Source organism: Phasianus colchicus, chromosome Z, assembly GCF_987193195.1.
Source record: "Phasianus colchicus chromosome Z, bPhaCol1.hap1.1, whole genome shotgun sequence".
NCBI classification, from domain to species: Eukaryota; Metazoa; Chordata; class Aves; order Galliformes; family Phasianidae; genus Phasianus; species Phasianus colchicus.
This window is the reverse complement of record NC_143476.1, coordinates 90,409,794-90,430,311: the sequence shown is the minus strand read 5'-3', so window position 1 is coordinate 90,430,311 and position 20,518 is coordinate 90,409,794. Positions and strand designations below refer to the sequence as shown.

The following is a 20,518-nucleotide window of genomic DNA, read 5'->3' as shown; positions in this document are numbered from 1 at the left end:
GTGCTTGATGCCTAGAAATCTTTCTGGAGTTTTTTATTTGCTGGAAGCTCCACCTAAGTCACAAAGCACGGCACATCATATTTCTCCTCAGCCTCTTTTTAAATTTACTGAAAGTGTCCCAGTCTGGGGCATGGAATGATGCAAAACGTCTGGGATACACCGAATGTAATTGCCAATGAGAGGAAAGTTCCCCCTCTGTATCATATGAAAAGTTGCATGCTAATCATAATTTATCATCATCTTCATATATTCTTATATAAGTAATACAAATCACCACAGCCAATTAATCAATCTGTAATTAGGAGCTGACATGAACATTTACTACCATCAGGCATAATTTATATGATTACAGATGATTAAATAAAATGTAATTGAGTGAAGAGGCAATTTGTTAAGCACACAGAAATTCAGCCATATCACCTCGGGCTGTGATCTTGTCAGAACTCAGCAGCTAAGAGGGGTCAGGGTGGGTCAGGGTTTGGATGAGGAACTCCAAGGGAGAAGCCTGAGTACTGCGGGAGGGAGCAATAGCTCATAGGTTGCATCCTCTTGGCCGAGGCAGTGTTGGAAGCAAATGTCTTGGAGAGATGGACATAAGCTATTAAAAGTGTTCTTGTGAGAGGTGGGAATTTGCCTCCCAGGCTTCAGTTAATTTAATTTCAAGTAGAGCATGCACCTGACGAGTCACCACGAGGAGACAGTAAACTACAGCACCTTGATGCTTGCTGCTCTTCAGCAGAGGCAAAAGAGATGTCACTGCACTGATTTAGTCTGCCTACCTCCAATACCTCCATCTTCATTATTTAGGCAAGAGGAGTCCTTGTAAAATAGCTACATAAATTCCTCTTCTGCTCAGAAGAGAGAGTGCTCATGAAAGCCAACCAAGGTGGAATCTGTCTGCCTAACTCCTGTGCTCAATCTCCTGCACAGACATCTCCGTTCCATTGGCTGGATGGAGAAGTTGATCACATCTATTAAGTCAACAGCTTTATTGGAACATAGGCATGAATTGAGCCTGCGTCCCAAGTGCTTCAGTGTAGAGCCCTGTGAAAGAGCAAAGCCCACGAGCCAAGGGCTGCCCAAGAATAAAGGAATGACAGTTTGTTCTTCACACTCTATCCAAAACCAGCTGACATCTGAAGACAGCTTCTGCTTAAAGCAGGAACTGCTTAAAGCAGAGGGAAAGTGCTTTTCTTTTATTCTTTCATAATTTTTATTGTCTCAGGACCAAATCCAACTGAGTGAAAGATTTCTTGGAAAGCTCAGCGTGTTTCCAGATTGGATCTGGTCACACAGCCAGAGAAACACAAGAGGTTTCCTTTAATTATTGCACAAAAATAAACTTGAATTATTAGGACCAATTCAATTTCTGCAGTCTTAAACAAGAGTATTTTTGCATCCTGTGTTTTCAGCTTCTTGGCTTATGCCAAGACATCTCATTTAAAATAATTAAAACCATTTGTTTGAATACAGTGCAGTAGTGCTTTTCCTAAGCATTTTGTTGTGTTTTCCTCAAGTCCTGTATCACTCCTCTTGGGAAGTGGAGCATCCATCTGACAGAGCAGAGACATGAAGGAAATCACTCCACTTTCTCTTGGTGGAAGGCAAGCAAACAGGACAAGAAGGGGCTAAAAAAAAGGTCTTTGATTATTAAATGGATATTTATGCATATGGATAATCAGATGTGTTTGGCAGAGCATGGGGGGTACCTTAGGATTAGAGCAGAAAGTAAAGCAAGCTTTCTTCTCTGAAACAATTAGTGAAATCACTTTCTGTACATTAAGAGCCCTGTGTGTGCAACATCCTCCATTGGGCTGCACAACCAATGTGGGTCAGTGTGATGTTTAAACTCTTAAGTGGTACCACTAATCTCCATTAATCTGACTTCAAAGATGAGACATAATGCTCAGTGCAAGAGCCTAAGAGTTGTTAATGCACATTCCTCAGCTGGAGCACTAATACAAAAGTCCTGCTGAAAGAACAGGGTCTTTCAGGCTGGCATGTAGAGTTATAAATAAAAATTTGCTTGGGGATCATTCCAGAACTGATGTTTTCTTTGGTACATCCCATTGTACCCTTTGCCACCGTGGTCTTGGAGATGCTTTCTCACCTGAGTTGTTTTTTTTCCCCAGCAAAAATACCTAGAGTATTGCAGTCTTAATGGTGAAATGCTGACCTCATTTAATGAGGGAGAATATAGGCAGAAGGCCATGGATTTACTCCATATTACATGGGATGGAGAAAACAAGGTTGGTCGACCAAGATTTAATCTCAGCCCCATGGCTACCAGTCAGGAACGATCACAGAAGCCAAAGAAACAGCATTGGTCTAAAGCACCTAACAGAGGAGAACATCTTTGGGTCTTGATTTGAAGGTTCTAGTAATTTTGTTTTTCCAATATAAAATTTAGATTCATGGTGGATCTCAGAAGTGAGTAAAAAAAGTCACCATTGTAGCTGGGTAGAGTATTCCATGTTTGTTCCCTGTGAAAATATTTGATTTTATATTCTTGGGATACAATAGGCATTTTTATTAAAAAAAAAAAAAAAAAATTCACTCATCTTCAATTCCACAGGTTTTGAAACAGATTCAGTTGTCCTTACATTTTTCTAATATTTCTGATCAAGTTATTTCCAAAACAATTCATTTGCATTCGTCAAAATCAGGGAGAAAGAGTCTCTCATCCTCGATTAAATTAGTGCTAATCAAAAATAATAACTGTGTGTTCTTAACAAAACTCTAGAAATTCCTTTCCCTTCCCTTCCCTTCCCTTCCCTTCCCTTCCCTTCCCTTCCCTTCCCTTCCCTTCCCTTCCCTTCCCTTCCCTTCCCTTCCCTTCCCTTCCCTTCCCTTCCCTTCCCTTCCCTTCCCTTCCCTTCCCTTCCCTTCCCTTCCCTTCCCTTCCCTTCCCTTCCCTTCCCTTCCCTTCCCTTCCCTTCCCTTCCCTTCCCTTCTCTCCTCTCCTCTCCTCTCCTCTCCTCTCCTCTCCTCTCCTCTCCTCTCCTCTCCTCTCCTCTCCTCTCCTCTCCTCTCCTCTCCTCTCCTCTCCTCTCCTCTCCTCTCCTCTCCTCTCCTCTCCTCTCCTCTCCTCTCCTCTCCTCTCCTCTCCTCTCCTCTCCTCTCCTCTCCTCTCCTCTCCTCTCCTCTCCTCTCCTCTCCTCTCCTCCATTCCCCTCATAAGTGCTTTGCTAAAGTAAGAAGGCATGAAGAGTTTCTTCCATGGAATTTTTACTTTCCCCTATAATTTCCTATTGGGAATCTTGGCTTTGAATCCTGGCTAAGGCAGGAAAAAGGTAACCTTTTCAGCTGAGGGCAGACTATTTGAAAAATGATCAATGTATGCCAAAGCAGAAAAGAAAAAAAAAAGACATTGGCTGAAGTTTTCTGTTGAGTTTTACAAGGTAGTAGAGCAGACTGTAAGCCGGCGCATTTAGGCGTCTGGGTGGGGAAATGTATGAAAAATGCATGAGAGGTTTGCATAAGAAATGCTGTTCACTGATGTTTCAGATTCATTATTCTTTTTTTTTTTTTTCAATGAAATTATCCTAAGGATTTTTTATCGTTATTTTTTTATTTTTTTTTTTAGCTGAAGAGAAAGCACGTGCTCGGTAAGTGAGCTGAGCCGCAGATTTCAGGGTCCTTAAGCACTCATTGACACGAGAGGCGACGACAGCTCTGCAGGAACCTTGATGGGTCTCCCAGGGTTGTTGGTTTTTTAAGCCTGTGTGTTATGGATTTCCACAACAGGTGCTAACAGCTCAAGGCATCTTAATGCCTATTGGATTAAATAATGCACATTGTTAAAATTGCATGAAGTCTCTCCCGCTGGGGTAACGCTAACCTTTTTGCATTTACTTTTTAAATGAAAATAAAGCATGGATTTAAACAAACAAACAAACAAACAATAAAACAACAACAACAAAAAATCAAACGAAGAAACTGATAAAATCTACCCACAAATAAGATGGTCTAAAATTCTGTTGAGCTTACTCTTCCTTCACGCAAATCTTGGGGATTTTGGGCAGGACAGACAGAAGAGATACAACCAAAAGAGCCTATCAAGGAGAATCATAAGATTGTTAAGTTTGGAAAACACCTCCAAGTTCATAAAATCCAATCATCAATCCATTCCCACCATGCCCACTAACCCATGTCACTAAATGAGACATGGGACACTGGGACAAAAGCATGGGTTGCACTGGTTAAGCATGGGGCCTTTGATGCTTTTGCACCAATTCAGAGAGCATTCACCATCTGGAAGTCTGGGATAGAGTTTGGCTGGAAAGAAAAAATGAATGTACTGCAGAGAGTGGGGTCCATCCAGTTCAGGTGGAGGATGTGGGCATAGCAACTGCAGTGACCCAGTCCTGAAGTGGGTCTATATCAACGCCCTGTTGATAGCCAGCAGTGAAGCACTGCTGCCCCCCTTCACCATATGCAAACAGTGGTGATTAAGCACCAGATTAAACATCTTCATGAATATTTCAAAGGCTGTTTTTGAAAGTTTCCTGTCCTTTTACACTAATAGCCCCATTAAAACCTGTTTACAAGCCAGTCGTGAGAGTAACTGCGTGCACTTAAAACACGAGAGAGTTCCCCTAGAGGAGCGCTTTCACCACGTGAGAATGGCAGCTGATCAATAGGGATCTTAAAGTAAGACTGTCTGCCTAAACCCCATGGAAACAACCCTTATAACATGGATATAAAGAGCTGGCAAGCGCCCAGCTGGTTAATTAGGAAGGTAAAATGGTAATAACAACAATAATATTTGCTAGGAGGTCCAGCTGTCCTGGTCCTGGGGGTCTGGTTGCCACAGGACTTCTCAGAAGCTGCCTTCAAGATGTTAACAGCAGCCAGGAAAGGGCTGGGGAAACTTTTAAATAAACTCAACAGCTTGGCGTTTCCTGGATCTCCTTATCTTTTACACATCAGCCCCTGGTCGTACACAGCCAGAGCCTACAATGGGGCTGCAGACACTGCACAATGGCTATCAATAATTCATAGAAGACGTAAAAGTACAGTAGAATAAAAGCAAGTCATGGGTATAGGGTGTATATACCTGTTTGAAGACATGGGCGTATCCAGTTGGTGCTCTGTTCAATCAGGACCCATCCCTGGAAGTGCCCAAGAACCGTGGAAGTGTGGCATTTGGGAACATGGTCAGAGGGCATGGTGGAGAGGGTGAGGATTAGGCTCGGGGATCTTAGGGGTCTTTTCCAAATTTAACGATTCTGATTCCATGATTCTAAGCTCAAAATTTCATTTTAGGGCATTGAGACATCTTACATGGAGACTACTCTTAGCTCACCCTATATTACTTGTCAAATATTGTATTGCAATTACATTGCCTTGTTGTGAGCTAAGAAGCAGCAGCAAGGCTCAATGATGGTGCTGCAGCTCGAAACAGGGGCTCAATCCTTAAACACAGCACAAAATCTGGGCTTTGTCTTCTCACTGCAAAGTAATCTGCCGACATCAATGGGTTTTGGATTAGGCTCCTGCTGTGTTATTAAGTGAATTATTAATTATTAATAATAACATAACAGAAATCACACGTTGCCTTATTCAACCATTCCATTTTGTCCTATGCGGGGGTTTAGGGAAAATACAGTCACTGTGTTTAAATACAAGTGCGGATTGATTGTTCCTCCTCCTTGCTCATTGCCAAGGAGAGTCTGCTTACATAGGGGTGTCCAGCTTTAAATGAATATTGATTGGCTGAAATTCATGCTGTCTGCTCCTGTTGAACTGGCAAAACTAGAAATGTCAATAAAAGTGGATTGAATTTTGAATGATATTAAAACTTTCTGGAGCCAAGATAATCATGATGGAAAAAAGTAATAAATGGCTGCAGACCTTACAGAAGTGAGGCTCTTCCTACTGCTCTGAGGCCCCCTGGGGATAGGGGTGTTTATATCCAACGTTAAAGACAGGTAGAGCTGCTAATGGCCTTCCAGGTCTTTGACTGCAGCACATATAAATAAGCCAAGTGGATGCTCTAACTCAGACCTTCCTAAAACTTGAACAAAATGCAATGACATTAAAGCACTGAGCTCACACGTCCTTTTTTTAACGTTATTTCTGAATGCTTTCAATGAGAAATTGTCCTATAAGTAAATCTGTATTTCCATCTGTCTCACCTAGTAGTGATCTGTACTCCAGGGCTGCCTTCTTTTGCCGTGCAGTCACTAAATGATGGAACTAGGGTGTAATCTGGAAAGAACTCAAGCATTTAATATGTGAAGAGAGAAATCTGCTTGCATGGCTTCCACAAGTCAGTGCATGACTGATTATTCCAAAGCAAGGAGATAAATAGGAATGCCTTGCAGTTTTGATGTGTCCCTCAATCCTGACCTAGAACTTTGAACCACAGAGTCACAGAATCTTAGAATCATAGAACCATAATATCACAGACTCGTTAAGGTTGGAGAAGAACTCCAAGATCCCCAAACCCAAACCCAACCTATCCCCAAGTGTCACATCTCCATGGATCCTGAACACTGCCAGGGACAAAGACTCCACCATCTCCCTGGGCAGCCTGTGCCAGTGCATCATTGCTATTTCAGAGAATAAATCTGTACTAATATACAACCATAGATGGCTTGAAGGTAGTTCTCAAAATCTACCTCTTCTCTGCATCATCTGCCATGGATTGTTCTTGGGAACTGGACTGTGGATCTATAAAATAACACCAGGAAGTCCATTCTGTACTGTCTAAGCGTTTCTGCTGCTTCAAAGCTGCCAAAGTTTGTGCCTGTGTTTATTACATACCAATTAATTAACAATCAGGAAAAAAAAAAAAAAAAAAGCAAATGGAAAACACTAAATTCTGGGTCAAACTCAGCTGTAATGATCCTTTGAAATTGCTGAGGGACCAGGAATAAAAAATAAGTCTTATGGCTGAGGGAACTGGGATTGTTCTGGAGAAGAGAAGGCTCAGGAGAGACCGTATTTCTCCCTACAATTATCTGAAAGGAGGTGGCAGAGAGGTGGAGTTGGCCTCTGCTCCCAGGTAACAGTGATAGGATAGTGGTGGTCTCATGTTGTGCCAGAAGAAGTTCAAGCTGGGTATTAGGAAAAAAAATGGTACAACATGATTTGATGCGATGGAAGGGAATTCATCCAAAGGGACCCTTGAAAAACTCTAAAAGCAAGCCCTTGTAAAGCCTAATGAAGTTCAGCAAAGCCATGTGCAAGGTGTTGCACTTGGACTGGGGCAATTACATATGTGTGTACCATCTGAAGAACTTACTGAGAGCAGACCTGCAGGGAAGGACTTGGGGGTTCTAGTAGGCAAAAATATGAATAGGAAGCAGCAGTGTGCACAAGCAGCCCAGAAGACCAACAGTATCCTGGGCTGCAACAACAGAGGGGTGGTGGCAGGCAGGAAGGGGGATGTTCCCCTCTGCTCTGCCCTCTTGAGACCTTATCTGGAGCACTGTGTCTAGGCCTGGGGGCTCCAGCATCAAGAAGGATGCAGAGCTGTTGGAGCTGGTCCAGAGGAAGCCACGAAGATGATCAAAGCACTGGAGAGTCTTCCCTGCAAGGAAAGGCTGAAAGAGTTGGTCTTGCTCAGATGTGAGAAGATAAGGCTCTAGGAGTCCTCAGCTTCAATCTTCTTGTACTTGAAGTGTTCTTACAAGCAGGAAGGAGAGCAACTTTTTACACAATCTAATAGCAATAGGACAAAGTGGAATGGCATTAAACCAGAAGATGAGATTTAGATTAGATTTAGATTAGAGTAGGAAACTTTTCACTGGGAGGGCAGTGAGGCTCTGGCACTGCTGCCCAGGGAGGCTGTGGATGCCCCACCTCTGGAGATGCTGAAGACCATGGATGGGGCCCTGGGCAGCCTGATCTACTGCTTGATCCTAACTGTTGGCAACTCTGCCCACAGCAGGAGTTTGGAAGTAGATGACCTTTGAAGTCCTTTCCAGCCCAAGCCATTCTGTGATTCTATGATTTCTGAGCTCCTGGGGATCTTTCATTTTCTGTAGCTTTCAATGATGCTTTTAGCTATGATTGATTTCTCTTTTATTTTCCACTGCATTATGAAGAAGGGAGCATGAATGCTGAGCAATGAGAGATTTTTAACCCAACTACATTCTGTACAATTTCTTGGAATGCTGGGGGATGAATGTACTCTGTGAACACGCTCACATCTTTTCCATAAGCTGAAGCCTGAAGAAGAGGTCATATTTTTCAAACTTGGGTAGCTCTACCGAGAAATATCTATTCAAAGCAGATTGATTTTCAGAATTGCCCAGACTGGACAAATAGGCAGCAAAATAGATTACTCATAGGCCATTCTTATTTGAGAGCTTATCTTTAAAATGTTGGGTTATAAATGGCTCTCTGCAAGGTCACTCAGTACTCATCGAACTGAAGACCTCATATTCCAGGATGTTGGGTGTCCTCTGGCGTGATCTTACCATCATACCTGACCCCACAAATCCGGTTATTTGAGGAGTTATTTTGATGATTCTGCTACTTTAAACCAAAACAGAGAACTTCATGTTGAAAAACAAGATTATTCTACTGCATCTCGAGCAAATGGCTGAAAGGGACATGAGGAACATGGTTTAGTGAGCATGATGGCGTTGGTGGTTGGACTTGATGACCATAGAATCATCAAGGTTGAAGACAACCACTGGGATCACCTAGTCCAACCCCAACCCAGCAGCACTAACCTTGTTGTCTTTTGCAACCTTAACCATTCTATGAAAGTGTTTTGCCTGCTCCACTGCCTCCTGGCATGACATCCTGGGACTTGTAGAACAAATAGTTGCCTGGAGCAGATCTGATCATTGCTGATCTGGAGAGCCAGGAATCCCAAAAGGCAATTGCAGTGTTGGTTACGAAAAGCATATAGAAATCTTTAGGAGCTGAACTCAGTGATCCTTACAGGTCCCTTCCAACATGGGATGTCCTGTGATTCTATGAGTCCTGTCTTACAGTCACTGATTTCAGAAGGAAAAATAATTCTCACTGTCTTCAGAAGGCACCACGAAAAGGAGAGCGCTGGCAGGGCACTAATATCTCAACACTGCTTGTAAACTGCACTGACAGCCTTTATAAAACCATGCAACCTCCCTCCCCTGAAGAAGGGTCTTTGCTCTTTGAAAGAGATTTTCCTTTGTAAATTTCTCCTTTGTTAGACCCTGAGTGGCCATGAATTTGGGATTTGCCATCCTCTCCTTTTCAGCTTTGGAGGCACAGCTCTACCCCACAACCACAGGATCCTGCTGCTCCTCCAGCTCCAGCAGCACTTCAATGGGAGTCTCAGGTGCATAGAGAAGAGACTTAATGGATTAAACAAACAGACCAAAGAAAAGGCAACCACAGCACAACTGTACATACACATGTACCTCATCAATACACATCGAGCTACAGGTGGAGAGGAAAAAAGACCCAGACACATCTGGGAAAAGGTTTTTTTATAAGTTTAGCCTTATGCAGCAGCAAAATGCAAAGCTCCTTTACGGCTGCACCATTTCTGTGCCATGGCCAAAGAGAATCAGAAGGAATCCAGAGGAATTCCCACTACCTGTAAGGTTTCACCTACATGAGGACACTCAGTGAAATAACACAAATGAAGTTGGGGATTTAAAAGTGGATTAATTAAACGGTGTGAAACTCCTGCAAAGGTTGTTCTTGCAATTCAGGTGGTCTTCCTTCCATTTAATTTAATTCGCTTTGGAAATTAATTCAGATTAATTGTCCTAACGGTCTTTATGTACCTATCCTAGATGAATGCCAGGGTAATAAAAAAGATCATGGTTCATGATGGCTTTTAGACTGATACCAGGAGGCTCTGGGGGAGATGGTAGGGAGCACACAGATTTGCTTCCTCCAAGACCTCATCCTTTATCGTATTCTTTTGGAAAAATAAAATAAAATGAAATCCTTTGACATCAAGAGGAGCAATATCCAAATCTCCTAATTCCAGTCAATCCGTTTCGGCAAGCCTGGAGCCAAAAGAAAATCAAAACTAGAAGAGAGGGGCTGCTACTTGTGTTGGAGGGGGGAGGTGGGGGGTGTTGGAAATTGCCTTAAAGAGATAACTGCAGCAAATCTGCTTCTCAGAGGAGGCTCTTAATAGGAGGTTCTTCTTGAGAGCTCTGCCCAGAGGGTTGTTCAGGAGGGATTTGCTCATTGGCAGCTCACATCTGGGGATTGAAACCCCTCTGGGAGGTCCCAGCCAAATTTGGGTGGGGGACAGCAGAGGCATGAGTCTGAAATTTCTGATGGGTTTGGGGCACTTTTCTTTGTCAGTCTTTGAAGCCATAGCAAGCATGGGGAGATTGGGCTCAACTTTGCTCAGTCTTCTTTACATATTCCCATTTTGCCTGCCAAGTAGTTAAAAAAAATATATAAAAATTAAAAAAAAAAAAAAATCAGAAAGAAAATGAAATTTCAATCTGTCCAAATAGATGAATGCAACCCCAGCGTGATGGAGCTGTAATAAAACAGCAACAATGCTTATAATGCAAATAATCAAACACTAATGGGATGGGGCTGGGGAGAAGGGGTTGGGGGTGTTATCCCACAGATGTTGTATTTTGGAGAAAAAATGCTCTAAGCCTCAATGGGAAATTCAGAGCCCCCCAAAACTGTTTCAGTGCCATCTCCCTGCAGCAGCTGAACAAAGCACAGCACTAAGGGGCTGCAGCATGGCTTTGCGTGGGGGCTGTGGGGAGATCTTGGAGTTCCACACACCCCTTAAGCTCCACGGGGAGGGGGGAGAGGCCATGCAGACCCTTTGGCTTCATGCATTGGACTGAATTTGCTGCTTGGGTATATTTGACCCTGTTTCTTGGCCCAGATATGATTCAAATATATATTTTTTTTCCATTAAAAAAGAAAAAAGAAAAAAAAGAAGAAGAGGAGGAAGAGGAGAAAAAGAAAATAGAAAAAAAAAAGGGGAGATGTTTTAAAAGAAGGAAAAAAAAAAAAAAAAAAAAAACGAAGAAAAAGACAAAGAAAAAGAACGTTATTTGGCACAAAAATGCTGCTGTTTTCTGTACAACGATGAGAAACTTCTGCCGGTGAGCACTGACAGGGAGTTCTGGGGACACCCCAGCTCGGCTGGGACATGGGGCTTGGACATCCCACTGCAGACAGGGCACTGTGATCCCCCACATAAATGTGTAACCTGAAGAAGAGGGTCGGGGAATGGAGGTTGTAAAATCGGGACCGTCCCTCAAAACTTTTCTTCTCCATCACCACTCTTTTGGGTACCGCTCCCGACGGGGAGAGTAAAGGGGTGAGGCCAAAACGTCCCTAAGAGCCGGAACCCCTTGGTTGTAAGGTGAAAGAGACAATCCTCCATCCCGTAATACTTTGGTCCCACTCTTTCTTACCTCGGGGTACGCGCACAGAAAAACGCGCAGGCAGCAGCACTCCCCTCCTCGCAGCCAGCGCAAGGCTGTTCTCTTAATGAATTACTAATGAGTTCAAATTGGACAGCCGGCTTAATTAAAGCGTAGAGGCGCTGTGTTTACCACGTTGTAATTGAACTCATTAGGGCTCCGGCTTTGTGTTTTGAAGCAGCCGCCGCGGTCCGCCCCGTCGGGTGAAGAGCTTTGTGGGGACGGCGGTGGGAAGGATTTGGGGGGAAGGGGAGGAAGGTATCCTGTCTTTTCTGATCCCATTTCTCATTCGGAGGGGTGTGCTAGGAGGGGAAGGGTGCTTCTGCTGCCTCACAGATTTATCGGGACCCCTATTTTACAGAGAAAGCAGTGAAGGAACATATATATATATATAATTCTTAAAACATTGTTAATTTTTTTTGTTGTTGTTTGGGGGGGGAGAAAGATTTTGAAAAGCAAAGGCCACCACCCCCAACACAGTGCCTCTGACTCCCCCTCCTGTGTCCTCCCCTCCCTCCACCAACCCCCCAGTTCTTCCTTTATAAGGCGCGGAGTGGGGTCCCCCTCCATCCTCAGCAGCCGTCGGGGCGGCCCGACCCTGAGGGCGGAGGCGGTGGGGCGGGGGCGACCGCGGTCCCCCCCCTTTTTCTAGCGAGGGGAGGGGGCCGGGGAAGGGGCGGCTTCATCGCTCCGCTTGCAGGGCTCTGCGTGGCTGCTAGAAGGCGTCCGAGCCCCGACCCACCCGCGGCACATCCTCAGCGGCACGGGCAGGAGAGAAACTTCCACGGAGCCCGACCCCGGGGGGGCTCTGATGAACTGGGAAGGACAGGTAAGCTGTGGGGCTGTGGGTGAGCTATGGGTCTGGTGGTAAGGTGTGGGGGCTGGCGGTGAGCTCGAATGGGATGGGGAGGAGGGAATCTTTCGCGGAGCTGGTGATGGTGATAAGGAGGATAACGGCATTTGGGGTTGGATGTGGGTCTGGGGGGTTCCGCGCTTCATCCCCCCACGAGTTTGAGGCGCAGTGTGGGGAGGGAGCGGTGCGACGGAGCTGTGCTGTCCTCCTCTGCGTTTCGCGGCTGCCTCGATTTTATTTATTTTCCTTTGGAATCGTGAAGCTGGGGTCAGGTTTGGAGAGCGGGCGGGAGGCACAAGGCTCGGTTGGACCCCAAACTTGGGTGGGCAAAGGGGACACTCGGCCTCCGTCCACTCTCGGATGGGAAGTGGGCGGAGAGCAGTGGAGAGAGATGGGATGGGGGACAGCGAGCGGTTGGGAGCGGGATCTCTGCTTTGTCAGCTCCGAGGTTTAACACTGGGGAAAATGTATTTATATTATTTTGTTAATAGGAGTCGGGGTGCGAGAACTGAAGCGCAAAACACATGCACACGGGGGAGGCCCTTTCCACCCAAACCTTTAGTTGCGTGCTTGTTGCACCGCTCCTGCCCATCAGCTGCCCCAAAGCAGTGGTCTATAGCATCCCATAAACACGGCTTATATGGAGCTGGCTTTAGGGGAAGCGCGCTCGAGCTGGGATATCCTCTCTTATTTTTGACCATGACCATGAAATCATGGTGATAAGGGGAAGGGAATATGGAGATGGAAGGGAACAGAAGTTGTGTTTGGATGCAGAGAGGCAGAAGGAGTTGAGGTGGACCCCGAAGTAATGGGAACTGTCGAGGAGAGCAGTAAAAGCCAGCCGACCCCAATCCCCACAGGTTGTTTGTTCCTCATAAAATACAACTCTCCATAGCAGGAAGTTACTGCAAACATTTATCAATAATGAATGAATCTCCTGTAATAAAATACTCGCGTAATTAGCTACAGGCAAGTGCGTGCATTATGCCAAAGCCTTTTGCAACTCTTTGTTGGAAATCCGACTCAAACAGAAGAGCAAAGAGTTAGGAATAACAATAATAATTAAAAAAGCGAAGCACCACTCAGCCTTTCCACATCTTTTTTACACCATTTCTGAAATCCGAACCGTAACTACTCCTAAAATATACCCGATAACTCTTTGGTGAATTCAGAAGAGTCATTAACATTCAGCTTTAAGTGAATGTTAACAGTAAATAAAGAAATCTCTTGATTGTAATCGTCGCAACAAAGCAATAATAAAGCAGTGGGTGGTCATCAGTAATGATAAATGTATCATTATTACTGTGCGTTGGGAAAGGGGTTGGGAAAGTGCTTCAGACTTTGTTAGTGGTGAGCGCGGTGGCAATTCGTTTCTTAGCCTGGGAAGAGAAAAAAAAAAAAAAAAAAAGCCGTATAATTTTATACACAATTTAGGTTAAAATAAATTTAAATCTGTATATTACATTTTTAATTTCAAGATAGTAATTAAAGCTGCTTCATTATATCTCCTCGGAAACTCTCAGCGCTCGTCGTAATTGCCTGATTGCACGAGCTGCTTTCTAAGACACCCAAGGTTACTGGGTTCTGAAAAGTGAATTATTCACTGACGTGATGAGTTTTCGCCCCATCGCGTCACGTTTTCCGGGAAGTTCCGATTCGTCGGTCTCAAACCCGCTGATGGAAGTTGGATCCCATGTACCCTAGGAGTCCCTTCCAACTTGGGATATTCCCTGACTCGAAGTTTTGTTGCTCTTTGAAACATTTAACGCAAACCCGGTCCTGCCGGGAGGAGCTCACAGCACTTCAATTCACGCATTTGTAAGCAAAATCAATCGGTGAGGTGATTTTATTTTGGGATTTTTGTATTATTTTTTTTTCCCCTACAAGGGTTAATTCACCCACATCCAAATCTGCAGTTTCCCCAGGCAGGGCAAAAAGCAAATCGCGGATTTTTTGTTTTGTTTTGAAGCACGGAAGAGCTCCGGGCTGGGATGCGTCTCACCGCTCTGCTCCTCGCAGGAGGGGAATGAGAGCCGCAAATTGCAGTTCGGTGCCGGGGGCGGGGGGAGCCTTCCCCGGGGGGAGCGCTGAGCTCTGCACGTACCTTCACCTCCGTTCTGACCGCTCGGAGCGCACTGGGAAGTTAGCGGAGAGAAAAGACGCTCTTTATTCCTCCGTCCTTCATTTTGCGCCGATTTTCACCAGTCGGAGGGGTGGCAAACAGCCCCGAAACACCGCATCCCCAAACTCTACCCGTGCATTAAAAGCCGGGAGGAGCTCGCGTTTTTCCCCGTTATCATTGTATGCGTCTTCCCTAAGCGTCCTCTCCCCGCTGGAAAAACTCCGCTCAGCTCTCTGCCCTTTTGTTGTGCCTAGCTGCGTTATTCAGGAGCGGAGACAAAAGCCCGAAGTGATGCGATCTAAATGAGCTGCGGGCTTTTCCAGATGGGACCATCTCTATTCCAAATGCCCTCTCCGCTTTCTGTTCCATATAATAAAAAGAGATTACAAAAATGATGCTTAGCAAAGGGCTCCGCTGGACGCCGTACAGCGCAGCGAAATATACAGCCAAAAGTATTTTTAAAACCCCTTCTGCTACCTAAATTTTGTTGGGAAAAGGGGTTGAGAGCGATACCTTGTGCGCTACTTTCACGGCTCTGAGTTTCAATGGGATGCGGAGGGGTGGGAGGAGGGGATGGATCTGTGCTGGGGGTGGTTTTCTTTGTGTTTTTTTAAGCGCACCGAGCTTGTCTCGTTCCTCGTGCTGCTCTCGTATTTAAGCGCCAGGGCAGGAGATAATAAAGGGCAGGAGAGTGGGATGAGGTGGGTTAAACTTGGCCGCTTCTCTTTGCTGCTCCTTATTATTATTATTATTATTATTATTATTTCACGAAGCGATTCGCAGCGAAGTGGATGCGCTGCTTTCGCCTCGTTTCCTAGGCAAAAGCGAGATAGGAAAGAGGGGAAAAGAAGCCAGGACTCGTGTTTGTCCTTTCCAGGCTTCCGAGAGAAGTTTGTCCGCTTACCCCTCTCTAACCTAACTATTCCAGACGGCAAAGTCAATGAATGGCAGCAGGACAGTAACTCGGGGCGGCAGATCCACGGGGAAAGACCCCCCGCCAAGCCTGGCTGCCCGTCCCTCTCCTCACCGGGGGTGCAGGCTGGGCTCCGGCCCGCACGCGGAAGTGGCGATGGGGTCGGAGGCGGCCGGAGCGGCCGGAGAGGGCGAACCCTGCCCGGGGCCACCTGCGGAGCCGTCCCGTCCCTGGGCTCACGGAGCTTTCTGCTGCCAGCCGAGGTCAAGCCCTACCCCGTGCTACTCCACGAGATTTCCCGACAGGCTTAAGCAGAAAGAAAGTAGTGAAAGGTGTAGCGTCGCCTCTCTGAAGCGAATCAGCCCTTTCTCAGTTAGGAGAGGTCCGACAAGCCGGGGATGCTGCTGTGGGCAGTTCGCGGTTACCACGCACTGCCCGGCACTCCCCTGTCCGTGGGGATTTGTGCACACACAGCACAAGTCCCCGTGCGTTTCCGTGTTCCCGTACAGTATACATTCAGGAAGCCCTTCAGCTTCTCCCACGGATTGCAAAGAGGCAGCGAGCAGGTGACCAAACTTTGCTTAGCTTTGCGTTTAATGACGGCGAAATGAAAGGCGGGCAATGACTAACGACTTCGCACCGAGTTTGAATTTCAGGCTGCGAGGCCCTAGCTCGGGGTAGGGGTTTCGTTGAAGGTGCATCGCAAAATGCAAGCATCCTTTTCTTTTACTTCTCCTTCTCCACCGCCGGGGATCAGAACAGGGGCCGAAGCTCGCTCTATCCCCGCTTCTCCCGGGAGCTGTCGGAGTAAAGTCCTCCGGGGTTCCCCACCGTTCCCCGGAGGCGGTCGCTGCGGGGGAGAGCGCACCGTGAGCCCGCAGGGAGCGGGCAGTTCCTCCCGGTACCCCCTGGTGACAGCGAGCGAAGAGAGAAAGGGAGATTTTCTCCTCGACGTTGTCATAGATCAAGCGATGCGTGACTCGGGTTTAAGCAATGAAACAATTGGAATCAATTAGCTGGCGGAGGCTAGTTTGGAAGTGTAAAATTCACGTCAGGCCGGCTAGGAAGCATTGATTAAAATGTCAACAGTGTGAGGTTATGGCCACGGAAAGCAGCGGGCTCTGCGCAGGAGGGGCTCGGGAAAAAAAAATGGGGGGAGGGGAGAAAAGGGGGGAGCTTCTGTGAGACGGAGAGTGGAGTTTAATAAGAAGTGACAGAAGTAATAAGGAGACTTTCGATTCTTTGAAAAAAAAAAAATTAATATATATATATATATGTATTTTTTAGTGAACGGGGGGGCCTCGCCGTTTTGATGCCCAGTGGAAAAAGGAGCGGAGAGAGTTCGGGGATCACCGTGGGTGTCTCTGGGACAGATCGGCGCTGAGATTTTCGCCTGGACAGGTGGGAAATGGAAGGGGAAAGAAAGTGCAAATGTCAGGCTGATGTGATATTTGGGGGCTGGAGAGGAACGCTGAGACGGTTGCGGGTTTGTAAAAAGGAAAAAAATGGAGGGGTCAGGAAACATTGCACAGTCCCTCTTTCCACTCCAGGTGAGCGTTTGGAACTCTCTCCCGTCTTTTAGCTTTTCCCACTGGTCTGCAGCGAGAAGAACGTCGTGAAATACACACATTTTGTTTTTGTTTTTTTTCTTTTTTTCTTTTTTTCTTTTTTTTTTTTTTTTTCCTGCACTTCACTTTATTCACCTGCTTTGGAAAAGAAAATAAGAATAAGGAGCTGCAGATTATTTGCTGGGAGTTTTTATTATTATTATTATTATTTTCTCTAGTTGGGGATATCGTGCAATCAGAAAATTCCATTTGTGCCGTGTTTTGAGCAAGAACAGGTTTGGGAAATGGTAGCTTTGAAGGGGAGCACGGTACCAACATCCTCGCCTGTTCGTGCAATGCCTGAGCTGTTTGGGGCTGGAAATCAACTTTATTTCCCCTCCTTACTCTATTCTCCCATCCCGTAATTTGTAACAATATTTGAAAATTCTGACTGCTAGAAGAAGTGGGTTTTATACTCAGGGGATATGTTCATTTTCTTAGGGACAAAGTGGCTCATACCGTAGTGGAAAGAAAAAGAAAGAAAAAAAAAAAAAAAAAAAAAGAGGGGGAGGGAAAGGAAAACAAAGGAAAAGGAAAAGAAAAAGAAAGGAAAAGGAAAAAGTAGGGGAGAAAGAAGGGAAATGGGAAAACAGAAGGAAAGGAAGGGGGGAAAGAAAGGAAAGGAGAAAAGAGAAAGGGGGAAAAAAGAAAGGGGAAAAAGGAAAGAAAAGTAGAGGGGGAAGAAGGAGAGGAAAGAGAAGTGGGGGGGGAAAGAACGGAAAAAGAAAAAAGGAGAAGAAGGGGAGAAAAAGAAAGGAAAGGGAGGAAAAGAACAGAAAGGAGAAAAAGAAAGGGGAAAAAAGGAAAGGAGAGTAAAGGGGGAAGAAGAAGGGGAAAGGAAAACGGAAAAAAGAAATGGAAAAAAAAAAGAATGGAAGGTGGAGGGAGAAGAAGGGAGAAACAAGAAAAGGGGAAAAAAGAAAGGAAAGGAGGAAAAAGAAAGGAGAGGGGGGAAAAGGAGAGGAAGGGGGAAAAGAGGGGAGAAGGGAAGAAAACAGAAAGGGAAAAAGAAAAAGAAAGGAAAGGGGAAAAAAAGAAAGAAAGGGGGAGAGGGGTAAGGAAGGAATGGGGAAAAAAGGCAAAAACACAGCCCCCTTTCCACTGCCTCTTCCCGAGACCCTGTCCCGGCTCGAGGCTCTTCAGGACGCGCTGAGGGCTGCGCGGTGCCCCGGGGCCCCGACGGGGCGTCCCGTCCCCTTCTCGTCCGGGGAGGACCGAAGGGAGGGACAGGGGCGGCGAGGGGGGGTCCGGCCCTGTCCGCCCCCCCGGGTTCTGACGTCACCGTGCCCACGGGGGGGGCGGCTCCCAGAGAAGCGCGTAGCTCCGCGCTGCCGCCGCCTCCTCCTCCTCTTCCGCGGAGAGGGCAGGGGCCGGGCGGCCGCGGGGATGCACGTCCTCTTCGGCGGTGGCACGCGGAGGTAAAACGGGGATCGACGGAGAGGTGGGAACTGGGGCGGTGGGGCTGCGGAGCAACCGCGGGGTGCGGTGGGGAACGGTCCTTACGGTGGCTGGGGGATTTATGGGGATGCTGGGTGGGATGTGCACGGTAATGCAGAGGCAGTGAGTAGGGAATGGGGTGGGAAAAGCTGAGAAGCGCTCGGTGCAGAATCAGTCTTCCCGCAGAGAGCTTTAGAGCGGTTGTGCTCCCTCCCAGCAAATTCAAGGGAGGGCATTTAGGGAGCCGGGCAGCTCAGGGACATGTTCCCCTTCCCCTTCATCCTGCCCTCCCCCTTTCTCCTCCCCTTCTCTTGACAGGGCCCCCACTGACGGCTCTGTGTCCCTCTCTTTTTGCCCTGCTGACAGCTCCACGTCTTTCATTCTCCCCACAGCTGGAGCACAGCAGCCCCCCTGGCATTGAAGAGATGGCGACCAGCCCCCTGCCCACTCCCACGGACATTTTGTTGCCATCTCCATCCAGCGCTTACCCACCGGACCCCATGAGCCAGCAGCAGCGTGCTGGCCACGCCGCCATGAAACCCAACCAAGTGGGGCAGGTGATCCTCTACGGCATCCCCATCGTCTCGCTGGTGATCGATGGGCAGGAGAGGCTGTGCCTGGCGCAGATCTCCAACACGCTGCTCAAAAACTTCAGTTACAACGAGATCCACAACCGACGCGTGGCTCTGGGCATCACCTGCGTGCAGTGCACACCAGTGCAGCTGGAGATCCTGCGGCGCGCCGGGGCGATGCCCATCTCGTCGCGGCGCTGCGGGATGATCACCAAGCGGGAGGCAGAGAGGCTCTGCAAATCCTTCCTGGGGGAGAACCGTCCGCCCAAGCTGCCCGATAACTTCGCTTTCGACGTGTCCCATGAGTGCGCCTGGGGATGCCGGGGGAGCTTCATCCCCGCCCGCTACAACAGCTCGCGCGCCAAGTGCATCAAGTGCACCTACTGCAGTATGTATTTCTCCCCCAACAAATTCATCTTCCACTCGCACCGCACTCCCGATGCCAAATACACGCAGCCCGATGCCGCCAACTTCAACTCCTGGCGTCGCCACCTCAAGCTGACCGACAAGAGCCCCCAGGACGAGCTGGTCTTTGCCTGGGAGGACGTCAAGGCCATGTTCAATGGAGGAAGCCGCAAGCGGGCACTGCCGCCCACACCCACTGCCACCACTCCTGGGACCGCCGCTGTCCCCCAGTGCCACACGCTGGGCTCGGTGAAGGCAGCGGCCGTGGTGGGGGGCGGCTTGCTGGCCCCACACCTTCTGGCCGCAGCTCCCCAAGAGCTGCAGCAGAAGCGGCCACGCTTCGAGGAGGACGAGGAACTGCACGAGGCCGTGGCAGTGGCAGGAGGGAAGAGTCCGCGGAGCTACCCGCTCATCCCAGTGCCCAGCAAAGGGGCCTTCGGAGGAGTGCTGCAGAAGTTTCCAGGCTGCGGGGGGCTCTTCCCGCATCCCTACGGCTTTCCCGCAGCCTTCGGGCTCTGCCACAAGAAGGAAGAGGGCAGCGGTGCGGGTGATGCCCTTGGAGGGACGGCGGCCCACAAAACCGGAGGGGGGACAGCAGGCGGCGGGGGGCTCTCTGGGCTCTTCTGGCCCGGCAGGAAGGATGCAGCCTTCTATCCACCCTTCTGCATGTTCTGGCCGCCCCGCACGCCAGGTGCGCTGCCGGTGCCCACCTATCTGCAGCCCCCTCCTCAGCCACCTGGAGCGACGCTGGGCTGTGCGCTGGGGGACGGCGCTCTCCGGCAGGCCTTCCTGGACCTCTCGGAGCCCGAAGCGGCGGCCTCGGAGCCCGCATCGCCTTCAGCCTCGGATGGAGGGAACGGGGCGAGCGGAGCCCGCGTTCCCCCGCACCCACTGGAAGCAGCCGGAGGCCATAAGGCTGCCAGGGGAGGCTACCACCACTCCAGCGCCTTCCGCCCAGTTGGGGGCAAGGAAGACTCGGAGAGTCTGGCCAAGCTGCACGGCGGCGGCCCGCACCGCCCCGCGTCTCCACTGCAGCTCCTGCTTCCCCCACCGCCCCCGCCGCCGCCCCCCCCACCGCCGCCACCCGAGGACGGGGGCTGCGAGCGGCCTCCGTACCCCCCGGCCGGCACCTTCGCCAGCGAGGACAGCAGCGAGGAGGAGGAGGAGGAAGAGGAAGAAGAAGAGGACGAGCCCGAGGTGGACGTCGAAGGGCACAAACCCCCTGACGAGGAGGAGG

General features: G+C 48.2%; 1 protein-coding gene across 2 annotated transcripts in view; it reads left to right on the top strand.

Moving 5' to 3' along the window:
• Nucleotides 1–17,726: 17,726 nt before the first annotated feature.
• SKOR2 (SKI family transcriptional corepressor 2) overlaps nucleotides 17,727–20,518 on the top strand; it is a 19,997-nt gene continuing 17,205 nt past the window's right edge. For both annotated transcript variants that reach the window (XM_090131004.1, XM_031597056.2), the window contains exon 1: nucleotides 17,727–20,518. This exon is cut by the window's right edge and continues 251 nt beyond it. In XM_090131004.1, the coding sequence (XP_089987130.1) occupies nucleotides 18,439–20,518 (2,080 nt within the window). In that variant the 5' untranslated portion in view covers nucleotides 17,727–18,438.